Source organism: Tamandua tetradactyla, chromosome 5 (genome assembly GCF_023851605.1).
Source record: "Tamandua tetradactyla isolate mTamTet1 chromosome 5, mTamTet1.pri, whole genome shotgun sequence".
Taxonomy (NCBI): Eukaryota; Metazoa; Chordata; class Mammalia; order Pilosa; family Myrmecophagidae; genus Tamandua; species Tamandua tetradactyla.
Genome location: NC_135331.1, coordinates 154,438,045 through 154,453,103, shown reverse-complemented (window position 1 = coordinate 154,453,103; position 15,059 = coordinate 154,438,045). Strand labels below are relative to the sequence as shown.

Genomic DNA, 15,059 nt, shown 5'->3' with positions numbered 1-15,059 from the left:
ATTTACAAATATTATTAAAAATCTTGGATATTTATCTTTAGAACCCATCAAGGTGTTTTTTTCCTAAAAGGATTTTTCTTCTTGGTTATGTTTTCTCTACCAGAATACCAAAATCCATTTGCACTCCTCCAATATGCCACCCCAAGTAGCAAGAAGGAGGTGGTCAGACGAAGGAGGAAAACGTCCCCACAGAGAATGCACTGCTCTGTACTATGGACTCAGATAAGTCTAAGAAGTACCTTTATCTGTGAAGACTGCCCCAGATGATTACCTTAGAGTGGCCACTTTTCTCCTACAGGTCTGTGGAGGTGTTCTGTTTTATTTTTACTTGGAGCAAAAGTCCTGGAAGCAGGAGTGGGGAGAACTGGGGTATAAGAATGTCAGTATTCAACAATAAATGTCAAGCTCTCTCCAGACAACTCTTTTGAACATAAATAAGTACAGAGCCTCTGGGCCACTCCACAGCTAAATCTGGAACTCTCCCTTAGGGGACATGTAAGAGGAAATCTCTATGGTTTTCAGGGCCAACTGGCAGGAACACCATGGCCGCTGGGCATTCAACTGGCCTGAAAAGAATCCAAAGGTTCATTTATATTGGAAAGAGACTAACATTTATCAATTCCAATAAATTAATATTTTTCCCTTTCCTCTGAGCCCCTTATGTTATCTAGACCACCACCCAACTATCAATTTCTGCAACAAAATTTTCTAAACTTATTCAATATATTGGGCATAAAGTGAAGATGTCAAGACTGATAATTTCCATGTCTTCCATTCAGTCTGGGATGGATAAGGACTCCCACACTTGAATTCTCTTTCACACTGATTTAAATCTCTTGATGGGGTTTTTAAAGTGATCCTCCTTTATTTGGCCTTCTTTCCCTGCTTAATACTTCATCATCTCGTTTGCTGCTCTTTCCTACCTCTGCCAAAATTTTCTCTCCATTCTTCCTCCATAACCCATCTACAGCCTCAATCTTCCAGACGCTGAGAAAAGGCCACACCTCAGTGCCACTATAGGAATCATTTTTGCAACCTCCCACAAAGGTGCATAGCAGGTAAAAATGAAAACCAGTAATTTCTCAGGAAGTCTATACTGCGGGCTCACTCATTACATTGCAATATATAAAAACCTCTCTAACTTACGAGCAGATGCTAAGGTGCTGTGAGGTTCTGTTTTCTTCAAGTGCAGGTGTATTTCAGGAGTATACAGTGAGACCTACACCAAAACCTGCACCAGGAAGAGGCTCGATCACTCCACCTTTGTGAGCTTGTTTCCTCACAAATTGGATAATTGTTATTAAAACTTGGATAATACTTGCCTTATGGACCTACCAAAGCTGATGAGGGATTCAAAATGAAGTAACGTGGGTTAACATGCTTTAAAATTGAAAGCGCTTCAGGAATGTGAAGACTCATTGTTGTTGTTACTGATGAACTTTTGTGCCTAGCCTTGGGGATTCCTACCTCCTATATAGACTATAATGGGGTTTTATTTTTAAATCCCTGATAAGCCAGGTAGCAGCAATATTACTGCAGGCCAATACATAAGTACTGTTCCCCAGTCATCTCTTTCCTTCTCACAGCAGCAGCAACAAAAATATCAGTCTGGAAATAACATGAATCACAATGAAAATTAGAAGGAGGGAACATAAATATGTCCTATCTCATAAATCACCTTGTTCTGTTGTGCTCATTCTTAAAAAAAAAAAAAAAAAAAACTACACACACGCTAACCTATTAACTCATGGGGACAGCCCCACATGACTACAAGTTGGGTCTCCTGTAATTTCTAATAATCACTGCCCCTCACAGCTACCTGACAACACACAGCTCCAGCACATAACTGGAGCAAAGTTCCTCTGAAATGAATGCGCCATGCGTCTCGCAAAGGCGCATCACCCAGACAAACAGCAAAGCCACTAGTTGAGCTTCTCAGGGATGAGTCCTCACAGAGGAGCAAGCTGCAGGGGGAGCAGGAAGAGCAACTGACCATGTGCCCTGGTGGCTTCCAGCAAAAGCCCTGAAATAGCAGCTCAGCTCAGCGGCCAGCTGGAGGCCACAGAAGACTACACATCCTTAGGGCAAAGCTCTGTTTGGGATGCAAAGTCCGTGTTTATTCTCTTCACTAGTATCTAATGTGAAAGAAATGAAGATATTCCCATCAAATTTGTAGAACAGTTTGTGGCTGGGAGGACTGCAGGAAGTTTCAGAAAGAAAACTGAGACATGGTACCAATTTGAATCGCTTAAGGATTGGTAAGTGAAAAATAAAGGAGTCCCCATGGCCAGAAAGTGCCTAGCTAGCTATCTGAAACAAACAAACAAACAAACAAAAACCAGTAATGGCACATTCATGTATGAAAGAGAATTGGGAAGGGCAGGAATTGGGTGAAAGATTACAAATTTCATTTAGGGATACATCTTAGGCCATAGTATTTTCTCTTGCTTCTAGTTACCAAGGTCCGAGTGTCAAAAAAGTGGACACCACTCAAGGCATTTTTTGATTAAATAATCACCCACAGTTGATTTTTTTTGAGTCTTGAACTGTTCCCTTCTAGGTCCTAATTTCCACATGCAAAGCCTTACAAAGCTGTTTGGGGGGGGTGCAGAAGAGTTAACAGTGAACAGAGAAATAAAGAAAGGTGGTGCTGAACCACCCAAAGGCACCGCATTTTCCAATGCCCCCATACCATTCCAACATGTCCCGGTTTAGCAAAGAAATCTTTCAACTATTTAGTCCAGATCAGTCACCACTCTGAGGGCAGGAACCAGGCAGGATAGGAAAGAGAGGCAGCAGAAGGCTCCACATCAGACCTAAGAATCCTGTGAGATAAGTGAGGGGAACTGCAAGACCCGGGAGAACAGGGTCATGGCAGTCCTTTCCAGTACTGGCTGCTCGGCACACATCATACAGCAGGCAACAGTGCTGCTCCACGTGGCGTCATCTGTGGAGTTGGCATTCAGTAACTGTTTGGGATGAAGTAATGAATGAATGAGGCACATGTCACGTAGCACAGAGCTAGAATTAGCAATGTGACACAAAGGTGGGCTGAGCGGTCATCGTCCTTTCACTCTGTGGGCAACCACAGTGTTCAAGCCCCTCCTAATTAGTTTTTTCTTTTGGCATGGGCAGGCAACGGAAATCGAACCCGGGTCTCTGGCACGGCTGGCGAGAACTCTGCCACTGAGCCACCATTCCACCGCCCTCCTCCTAACTATTTTTTAAAGTTACAGAATTAATTTGATGTGCCCCTGTGTCAACCACTTCTAAGTACATTTGAGCTCCTCTTACAAATTTAGAGGCTGTGGAATAAAGCAGAAAGGCTCTGAGAGCTGGAAGACATGAACTTACTTTCAAGTTTTGTTACCTCAATTTCTGCCCCCTGTACATAAGGAGTACAATGCCTTGGCCAGTGTAGAAGTGTTCTGGAAAATGTGATGTGATATTCAAATATGAAATGTTATGATAGTGTTTGAAATACAGTACTGTTTGGAATCCTTGCTTCTCTCTGGCCAGTGGTGCATTTGCATCAATTTATCATCTAAGAGATAAAAGGGTAAAGGTGAGTACATGACTAGGACCCTCTACTTTCCAACTACAGTATGACAGCAGCTTTCAGTTTGGGTTCACCTTCTGGGACTCCTTTTGAAGAAAGATGATTAAAGCAAATTGTAACATGGGTAGTTTTGTGGTAAAGGTAAGCAAACAAACAAACAGGGGGGCCTGTCAAAAATCACTGAATTTGAGGTTGATGACTACTCTAAACAGTATTTGACATATGTCTCTAGAGAAATAAAGAGAATGTGTTATTAGCGGGATGACTTTTGGAAGCAAATTCCCAACTAAAAATTTGGTAAGGAAAAAAAATGCCATCTCTAAAAAGGCCAAACTCCTTTTGTATAACAATTTTCCTTGAATAAATCCAGCCTTATGAAGGAATAGTAGGATGCCTTATTATCCATTCGATACATTTTAATACAAAACTGTGCACTGTGTTTATTTATAACTTATAGCGTACAAGAGGACAGCGGGGCAGTGTACGAGGCAAACGCAGTGCAGGCACAGCCTCTGCCTCCTGGAACACAGGACTGTAGATTAAGGTAAGCAAGAGTCTCTTCCCCTCAAGACCAGAGCGCCTGGTCATTCTTTGCCATACTAAGAGAGAACTTAAGTCAGCTAGAGGACGAGACTTCCTGCTAAGTCTGACCTAATTTGACCTCAAATCACACAACACTGGATTGCTTGGCCGAACTGGTAGATTTAGACTTAAAAAACAGTAAGAGGTGCCCTCAACCTCAAGTTTAAAAAAGGAAGAAAAGCACCAATACATGTACTGGCCAAATAAAATAATAAGGAAATATGATTACCTGAGATAAATCTCCTTCACTAAACTAGGGAAACAAGTTAATATGTTAATAAGTTAAAGATACAATAAAATTCTCCACCCTCAATAATAAAGCTGAACTAAAGCTGTCTAACCCAATAATCGTATATTTTTTACAACTTTTTACCCCGGGATCAAGCTTCCAACTCTGTTCCTAACATATAACAGGTGGTAAAAAAATATTCTTTTAATAAGTGGTCCTTATCCATTTTTTAAGCATCTTTCTTGTTCCTGCTACTTTATGTTTTTATTTTGTTATTTTGTTTTTCTTTTCTTTTCCTGCTACTTTAGAGGTGAAATGATTCAAAATGGTAAATTCATGCTGTGGCAATTTGAAACTGTTTGCAACAAAAAAAAAACTTGTTCTTAAATCTAATCCATTCCTGAGGGTGTAAACCTATTGCATATAGGACCTTTTGGTGAGGTTACTTTAGTTAAGGTGTGGCCCACCTCATTCAGGATGGAAGTTAATCCTATTCACAGAGTCTTTCAAAAGGAATGAAATTCAGAAAAAGAGAAAGAAGGTCACAGAAGAAACTGAAATCAATGAAACCCAGAAGAGAAGGGAGAGACCAGCAGATGCCATGATGTGCCTTCCAAGTGGCAGAGCACCCAAGCACTGTCAGCAGGCAGTCTCTGGGAAGAAAGCTTCGCCTTGATGATGCCTTGATTTGGACATTTTTTTCAGCCTCAAAGCCTAAGCTAATATACTCCCATTGTTTAAGCCAAGCCATTTTAAGGTATTTAGTTTGAGCAGCATAGGAAACTAAAACTCAAAAGCAAAAGGCTCTCTTGCATTTGGGGTGCGAGCCTGGGGTAGGGAAATGTAATTAGCAAACCTGTACTCTGCTATACCCAGCCTGGTTCTTGGCGCTTAGTAGGCGCTCAATAAATGTGAAGGGATGGAATGTCACATCTTCTCCCTATACTGACAAATACAAGAGAATATACATTAAGTTCAGGCATTTTCTATAAATGTAATCTCATTTTGGTGAAAAAGAATCTGAGGTAGAAGAGTCAGAGAATGCATTTTCTTGGGAAGAAAACTGAGATTAGCTAATGCTTTCTAGGAAAATGAGGACAGAATGCATGGCTGCAGTACAGAGTGGTTTTGTTGTTTCACTCTAAAATTTATGGCAGAAATCCAGTCCAATAGTCTGAAATTATATGTAGAATTTAACAAAGGAAATTTAACAGGGTCCTGTTGAAAAAAGTCCAAGTCGGGAGCTAAAACCCAAAAGAAAATAAAATTGGTGGAGATTTGTCAGGGCACAAATTCAAGTAACCTCTTGTCCCATGTTTTCTTTTGAGCTGATTTGCTCATTGTTAGTCTCTCCTTTCTCTGGAGCTAATAGTCTCTTTGTTGTCTTTCACCCAGAACCTGAGAAATCACTGGCCTTGAAACATAAGACTAAATTGTTGTGCTGAATTGAACAGAATAAAAAAAAAGAACATGTCTGGAGGGGTCTTCTATGTCCTTATACATTGAAGGTGTGTATTTGGTGCAAGGCCATATGTTACCTCTGAATATAAAGGTTAACCAATGCACCAAGTAATTTCAGGCCAGGAAAAGGAGAGAAAAATTGTCTCGGAGAGACCATGAAGTCCTCAGTGAAAGAAGAGACTTAAAGTTTACAAAGGTCAGATGGAAAAAAAGAGCAGGTATATGGTGTAAGCCTTGGAGACTCCACAGGTTCAGAGATGCGCAGAATAGTTATTGAAGCCAGCAGCACATTTTATCAAGAAAGAGACTGAAGAAGTGGTGGCAGGAAAAAGGAAAAAGGAATTTCTTCAGCAGGGATAATCTGAAGGCTCATATGATTCATCTTCAGAGCCAGACCTCATGAAGTCTGGTGAACAATGAAAATTAGACCTTTCACTAAAAAAAAGGGATTATCCCAGATTTCATTATCAGTAGGTGGTGGGAGAGTCACGTGTGTAAACACGTGTGTATGTGTTTAGAGGGCTCTCTTGCAGGTTACCGGTTGCACATATTAATCAAACAGCACTACCCCTCCATCAGCTTTTCTATTACCTGTTCTACTTTGTGCCAATTTCCTTTCTTCTCCCCAACACCCTTTGCTTCACTGTGCTTTAAGACATGGGATGGAGATTTGTCAAAGTCAATGAGCACTTTATTACAGTGAGAACGCTCCGTAATGAACAATTCAGCAATTTAATGAGATTCTGTAGATCTGCCTCCAACCTGTCTATCAAGTTTCACTTCTATAAAGCACCCTGACACTAATCCTCTGGCACACCCAATCTTCACCCTGGGCTGAATATTAGATTCTTCCATGGTTTATTGCATTACTAGTATAACCTTGGCAAAAATGATGAACTTAACCATACTTGAGGCAATATAGCTGGTCTGATTTGATTTTCTCTATTGGGTTGAGTATGAGGGAATTACTTATTTACTAAGATAAAGCAAAAACAGTTTCTTATTGCCTGCTGAATGCCCAAATTGATAAGATTTACCTGACTCTTTTAATTATTTCTTGAGGACCAGATATAAAAAAAACATATATTGCCTGCAGCAGAAACCAGTTTTTAAAATTCTACACTATCATCTTAGTAACCTTTAGAGAGGCAATTATGATAACTCTTAAGTGGACAGTTTGGGATTGTTTTGACACTCAAACATCTGAACATTATCATGGCATCTCTGGCAGTGCCGTCAAAAGAAAGAGAACCACAAGAACAGTTGGCGTCAATTCTCAATTCAGTGAGAGAGAATCAAAAGCAGAATTCATTCTAAGACTTCTCCCCTTTGGGAAATGAAGAAAAATTCTGCTACTTCCCACCATGAATTGACCAGAGTAAATTCTGATGGATTCTGTGTATAGGGGAGAGCCATGGATAATTGAAATTCATGCCAAAACTCATTCTGACCAACACTTTCAACCTCTGCCTGAATAAACATTATCAGAAATAATGGAGAAATAGTAAAAAAAAAAAAAAAATTGCTTATTTTTTCCCCCTTATGTTTTCTTTGTGAAGGCAGCATGGCCTGGTGGAGCGATAGGCAAGGTATGCAGACCTGGGTTTCAAACCTGGTTTTGTTCTGCAATGCTGCAAGAGGCTCTGATGCCTCACTTTGTTCATTTGGAAAATGGGGGTAATAAAAGCCATAGTTCAGGCCTGTTGTAAAGCGAAGGGCCTCAAGTCCATAAAGAGCCTGGGACCTGGGAGACCATTTAACCTCTACATCTCTTACTCCCAACACTGGTGAAAACAGTAATGAAGAGCGAAGCTGCTGACTAATTAAGGGAAAAAGGCGACAACACAATCATCTCGAGCCGGATGCTGGATGATTGACAGTTGTCTGGGACTCTATTTTGGCCAGAATCACAGTACCCTCTGAATGTCATTTGGCACCAGGGATTCACTGCTTCCTCGGCTAACAGAGGACTTTATGTTTTCCCTTGTATTCCATATATAAATACTTTTCAAATGATTATGAAGTCTTGAAGGTATGGCAGTCTATAAGTAACAAGATGGCTAACCAGTGCATCAGAGACTCAGATAGGCAGTGTAAGAAGGGGAAGAGATGGGCTCTGTTTCCCAAAGACATCATGTGGATTTTTCAAGGAGAGTCACTAGGGATGGCTATTGAAAGGATTTAAATTGAATAATCAGCTTCAAAACCCAAAACATCCTCTTGTCCCCTAGATAAAGGATATGTGAACTGCACGCTAGGGCAGGCGACAAGCCAGGGCTTAGGACAAACAGCAATGAATGCGGAATGAACTAAGGAGGAAGGGTTTTTCACCACAGTGCAAGAGCAGCTTCATTTCATTTGCGGCCCAAGCAGCTCTCTACTGTGATAAAGAAACATTCCTGGATTGTTTACAGGAAAGGCCACAATGTATTCCGATTCCACTAGTCTGAAATATGCACAGATACCATTTTACAGACCACTGTTCTCAAAGACAACTTAAGGACCAATTTTTTTCAGAGGAAAAATCTGACTGTTTCTGAAGTCACCAAGTTAGGGCTCCAGGAGCCGCATGGTTCTGAAATTGTGAGTGTCTGAGGAATCACACCTGCAATCCCCTGGGGTAAACTGAGTACACCGAGACCTCCAAGTTCCTGAACAAGGGAACAGGACTGCTACAACTTCAACCTGGAGAGGATCAAAACAGGTAAAACCGTTTCCACGGCTCCTCGATCCTTTAACTTTTAATAATTTCCTGACTTCTCAATGCCCAAAGAGGACCCGTGCAGAGCGCCCTTACCTGCCAGATCTGCTCTTCGCTCAGGGAGGTCAGGCGGTCACTCTTCACTACCTCCTGGAGCAGACAATAAGGGAGCGTTAGAACGTCTTCGGGGCGACTCTTCAGGAGTTCAGAGAGATGTTTCACTAGGAAATCGATCACTGCCTTCTCCAACAAAGTGAGGTTAAAGAGGTCGGCAAGTCTGTACAGATCCAAGTAATTAAAGCTATTTAATTCCTGGATGTCAAAAAATAAAAATGGAAAAAAAAAAAGATCTCTTAGCAATCAATCCAAGAAGGAGCACAAAAGAAATTTAGATTGACTCATTAAGGTTTGCGAGATAGGAATGGGAGAAATGAGACTGTACCCCATTGTTAATATAAAAAATTTTCAATTATAAGGTTCTAGGCAGAGAACCACTCCTCTAGAAGTCATCACTTTCCCTCACTTTGACCCTCTTAAAACCCATATGTTTAATAAATCTTAATAAATGTTTTTAAAGGGGTTTCTGATTTTACCCGCTAAACTGTTACTTTGTGACTTTTTAGACATGTTTTAACAAATGAGGTCAATAATTTTTCTACCCTTAACCTTGGGAAGTGAGTTTTTCCTGCTGAGGAGGCGAGGGCAGATGAACTGGGAGTCATGATTAAAAGACCCCAAAAACACAAAGATATACCGAGTTTGTTCTTTCTCCAGTCAAAACTTCAAACAAAGGATGTCTTTGAATAAAAAAATAACCCATTCTGACTTAATGAAATTAAAACAGATTCAAATGCAAGGTCTTAGGTAATGAGGAAATCTCACGGAAAAGATTTCAGTCCTGAATAACTCTACCCTGAATCCACCTGTGATGAATAATTCATAACTGCCTCTTGCTTTTCATAAGTTTCAATGATTCAGACCACCAGTGGCATCCTCTCCTTCCTTTTCACATAGTTTCTGTGGCAATGCTTCATTCGTTGGGGATTTTATCTGTCAGTTTTTCAGACTCATAGTTGGGGCTCTACGATAATGTCCCCAAAGAGCCTGGTCACCGTGACGCCTGTGCCACCTTAACCCCGTGAGAAGCAGTGTGAGCATGCAGATTTGTGGGCAAAACTTACCTGTGAGTGAGGGTGGCTACGTTCTAGTTTCCACTCATTGTTAACTTTTGATTATTAGTATTTGATCAGTGTTTCCCAAAAACTTAAGAAGTGTGAAATGTCACTATATACCGAATTTTCAATGTTTTCCATTTTTTTGCTAAGAATATTAAAAGCCCTAAAATTATTTTATTTTAATGTATTTGCCCTGGTAACATTTGAGAGTTTAAATGAATATATTCTAATCTGTGCTGTCCAACATGGTAGCTGCTAACCTCATGTGCTTATTGTATACACGAAATGTGGCTGGTCTGAATTGAGATGTGAGATAAGTATAAAATCTACATGAAGTTCAGATTTAATAAGACAAATAGAAGTCAAATACATTATTAATATTTTTCATATTGGTTAGATCTTGACATGATACAATTCTAGATATATTGGGTTAAATATATTATTATCATTATTATTGTTGTGCTAAAATATAACTAATTGCTCATTTCTTTTTACTTTTTAAAATTTTTCTTTTAAAAAATGTGGCTACTGGACAGTTAAAATTTATATGTGTGACTCCCACTATATTTCTACTGGACAATGTTGTTCTAAATAATAAAATGAATAATAAAAAAGCTAAAAGAAGTTCTCAGATCAACAGATGCATCTTCATCAGGGCTACCTAATTAAATTTTCCTACTTTAGATTGTATTTCCTTTGGTTGGAGATGACACTCAATTACATTCCTAAAAGAAGTTAAGCCAGATGACTCTAGGAATCAGCCCTAAGAGTCTGACTCTAAATAGTCCCATTTGTCAATACAATTGAAAAGGAATAAATGCTTAACTTTTTTTTTTTTTTAATTATGACATGGGCAGGTACCGGGAAATGATCTAAGAGTCTCCGGCATGGCAGGCGAGAACTCTGCCACTGAGCCACCGTTGCCCGTGCTAAATGTTTCTCTTTAAAATGAAGTTTTCCACAGATGACCATTAAAGTCCATTATAACTTTAAGGTTCTAGGAGTACATTCACAGTCAGTCAATCAAAGTATCCTGCGTTCCCATTCAACAGATTTTATAAGAGGAATACTGATGATCTGACTCCTGTAGCCAGTCTTTTTTCAAAAAATATTTAAACTTGTTCTCCAAATCTGAATTTTTTAGGATCAATTCTACTTGAGGAGGAAAAGAACACATTTCCCTTGGAAGGGGAGATTTCACAGTGAATTTTAGGACCATCTCCTGTGCATAATGAAATCATTACTGGCAGGTGTGTCTTGCAAGCAACTGACTTTGAGATCCTGGATAGCATTCCCAAGACCCACTAAATCACTCTATCGCCCCCTAAAGGGTTGGCAGCTGTATCAGTGCCCCTCAAGTGCTCTTTGGGCTCGTGCCCTAAAGGTGGCTCATGGTCTGGGCTGTGCCTGTTGCACCCCCTCAGAGAGGCGAGCATGCAGAAAAAGCCAGAGGCAGAAAAAACAAAGCTCCTAAAGTAAAAGGTAGACTGGCAGAGAATGCTGGGAGAAAGTTTTTCTTCATTTGTTCTCCTGCCAAAAAGGTGAGTACAACTATGAGTTTGGGACAGATTTATGTATCAGCAATGAAATATTCTATATTATATCTTTATATGGAGGTATGCTGAATGTTGAAAAATTAACAAAAACCAGGTCTCTTTAGATTAGAAGCCTACAACTTAGCAGCAGTACAATTCAGAACTATGCAGAACAAGAGGATTTATTTTAATGGAGCATTTTAAAAACTGCTTTTTATGCTCTGTGATCATTTCTTTTGAAGGTAATTATTTTATGCCTTCTTCCATGGTCCTGAAACATTTTCATTTCATGAAGACATAATTTTATATAAGCCCTAAATCCAATTAACAAAGTATTTCAAGTTTACTAGTGGAGAACTAAGGTGGCTAAATGGATAAGCATCAACTGTTGATGGAACAGCAAAGGGGAACTGAACTGACATAGCCTTGCTTACAAGAGAAACCTCAATTAAGTCTGTTCCCCGACCTTGGCTTCTCATTTTGTCCCTCTTCTGCTTCAAAACATGTATTCCCCAAATCTCAAATGTTTTCTAGATGTCAGAGATTTCTACCCCCTTTGACATGCATGCTTAACACCTTAGTAGTTAAAATGCAGAAACTGGGGGGCAGGCCAAGGTGGCTCAGTGGCAGAGTTCTCACTTGCCATGCCAGAGACCCGGGTTCACTTCCTGGTGCCTGCCCCCTGCCCATGTAAACAAAAAATGTAGAAAGTGGGGATTAAGGGACAAAAGAAAACCTGCCTTCACAGAGGGGTTATTACACCAGGAGACACATTCCTCATGTTTAGAAGGACGGGCTCTATAAGCTTTCAGCAAAATCATCATGTCCCATTCTTTTGGCTAAGATCATGTGCAGGCAAATTAATCACCAAATCATGCTGCTTTTAAGGATTTCCATTTGTGTGATGGGGGAGGGGATGGTGATAAGAGGCAATGGCTAAGCAGCATTAAACGCCCACTGTAATACTCTGGATTGAAAAAAGTCATCGCTGTTTTAGAAACTGTGCCATTATGTTTCTGATTATAAAAGTAAATTTCACAGAATTCAGGAAATACAAAACATGTAATGGAAAATAAAACTCACCATAATTCTACCACGCAGAGATAATCACTGTTAATGTTTTGTGTACAGACTTGTAGACTTTTATGAAAGAAGTCTTTTATATGTTGGAGAAAGAATGAATAATTGCCTTCATGGGTATAAAAAAGCTACCAGCAACCACAGCTACTTGCAAGCAACCCAGGCAATCGAGTCAGACAGACCTGATCAAAACCAGTTCTAACACCCACCATTGGCTGTGGCCTTGGGTGACTCACAAGCCCTCTCTTGATTCCCATTTACAAAACTGAGAAATCAGCTAGCTCATAGGATTGTCATGGATATAATGCATGTAAAGCAGTCACTATAACAGCCTGGCACTTGGAAGTAAAGTCTCGATTTGGGGTGCAAAGAATAACAAGGTATATTTGAACATTACTCTTGGACATCAATAAATCACAAGCCAATCACTGACATAAGGAGGTCAAAACGAAGACTATGGTCACTTTAGATATCCAAGTCTTAATCAAGCTAAATCGTAAGTCAGGGAAAGAGAGGACCACTAAAATCAAAACCAGACAGTTGAGTTATAAACTGATTATAAGTTAATGCCTCCTACATCTACATTTTTAGCTCAAACTTCTTTCCTAAGTTCTGCATTCATATTTCCAACTGCAGATAAGAGGAAATCTTCTCTTGGATGTCTCACTGCCATACAGAATTCAAAGTATCCAATTTGAACTTATTTTATGCAAATCTCCATCTCCTCCCATATCCCCCCCCCCCTTAGAGAATGACCCCGTCCAGTCACCCACACCAAGAACGCAGAAGTTCATATCTAGTAAGTCACCAAGTCCTGTCTGCCCTTTTTCCTTGGCATCTCCTGTCCCTCATCATCTCCTGCTCACACTCCCTGAAACAGTGACCGAAACCATCCTTCCTGCCTTCAGTGCCAAACTCTCCATCTTCTCTACTTATGAGAACCTGAGCATACTGATCATCTCTTTAAAACCCACAAATAGGTTCCCGCTTCCTTACAGGAAGAATTCTGTAAGCATTGGACAGCCTTCCATGAACCCAGCCCCGCTGAGTTTCTTATCCTAAAGTACAACAATCCACCTGGCCAGGCCTCAGCTCTGACAACTGCCTGCATACGGACATCATGTGGCTGGCACTGCAATAGTGAGCAGAACAGACAAGCCCCAGCCCTCGTGGAGTGTACTGTCTAGTGGAAGAGGGAGCCATTTAACCAAAAAGTCTCACAAATAAATGGAAAATTACAACTGGAGCAAAGATTATAGAGGGTAGAATACCTGGAGTGGAAAATTAGGAAAGACTTCCCCTGCAAGTCACAATGAAGGTGATAGCTGAGGGAAGAGTGGATATTAGTTGGGCAAAAGGGTAGAGTAGAGATGGAGGTGGGGCTGCAGGGAGAATTTTAAACAGAAGCAGCAGCATGTGCAAAACGAAGTAGCAAGTGCAACATTCTTATGAAGGAACACTTTCATTTCCACTGTTCTGTCTGAGCATCCTATCTCAAATCTCACCATCCACTCCCTCCCCATGCCATCCTCTATTACATTACTCTATTGTAGCACTCATCACTATCTGCAATTATCACCTGCACTTATTTGCCTATGTGTTTATAATATACTGACCTCCACCACCCCAACCCCCAGAAAATAAGTTCTGCGGAAGGAAGGTCCCCTTGGTTTGGTTCACTGCTCTATCTCTGGTGCCTAGAAGAGCTCCAGGCAGATGACAGGGGCTCAATCCAAACTTGTGGAATGAAAGAATGGGTGGAACATCCATCTAACCCTTCTCACCTTTTCAATTTCCCTTAATTCAGGCTGAATTGGCCATTTCTTCCTTTGTGCCTCCAACTTGCCCTCTGCAGATTTCTAGCTCAGCACTTGCCATTTTAATTGTCCAGTGATTACAGATTTGCCTCCCTCTACTAAACTCTAAGTCCCTTGGGGACAGGCCAGTGGTTTATGGTTTGTTGCATCCCTAGTGTCTAGCTTAGAGAAGCTGATCAATATATGCATGTTTAACAAATGTCCATGTGTTTTTTTTTCTGTTTACTTATAATTAAGCAAATAAGAACAGGCCACGTCTTTCTAATATATCCATCCCATTCTAAACATCACCTAATCAGACTATTCTTCCTACCCTATTAGCCTCCCTCATCTTTTCCTATTCTCTCTCTGGCCTTCCTACATATACCCTAAGACAAAGCTAGTAGTCATCCAGTTTTTCCTAAGGGAAAATTGGTAATAATGACCAGAGTTGAAAGTGCTAATAGACAAGTATGAGACAATGGTTCTGCACTGCAAAAAGAAATAGTACAATCCACCTGAAGTTTTTTTTTTCCCCAAGTCTAAGAGAGAATTATTTCCTTTATCAATTAACTGCTCAAAATATTTTAATACCGGGCGGGCCGCGGTGGCTCAGCGGGCAAAGTGCTTGCCTGCTACGCCGGAGGACCTCGGTTCGATTCCCGGCCCCAGCCCATGTAACGAAAACGGAGAAACAAAAAATACAATAAAACAAGAAAATGTTTAAAAGATGTTTCCCTTTCTTCCTCTCTTCCTTCCTTCTATCCTTCCTTCCTTCTCTCTGTCTTTCCTTTAAAAAAAAAAAAAAAAAAAAAAAAAAAATATTTTAATACCATTGCAAATGGTACTCTGGCCTAATTATGAGATTGTCTCACTTTTCTTACACTCTATGACTCAAAACTCTAAATGCCCAGATAGAGGCAGTGGTTTTGAATGAAAAT

General features: G+C 40.3%; 1 protein-coding gene across 9 annotated transcripts in view; it reads right to left on the bottom strand.

The window, feature by feature from the left end:
• KLHL32 (kelch like family member 32) overlaps positions 1–15,059 on the bottom strand; it is a 277,053-nt gene that overhangs the window by 71,796 nt on the left and 190,198 nt on the right. For 5 of the 9 annotated variants that reach the window (XR_013176298.1, XM_077162441.1, XM_077162445.1 and 2 more), the window contains one exon: positions 8,629–8,844. The exons of 2 other annotated variants lie outside the window; for them this stretch is intronic. Coding sequence is in view for 3 of the 7 variants with exons in the window: in XM_077162441.1 (XP_077018556.1) it covers positions 8,629–8,844 (216 nt within the window). In the remaining 4 variants the exon portion in view is untranslated. Of the gene's footprint in view, positions 1–8,628; positions 8,845–15,059 lie in introns of those variants that run through there. 2 more of the 9 variants (XM_077162448.1, XM_077162443.1) reach the window with 2 other exon arrangements.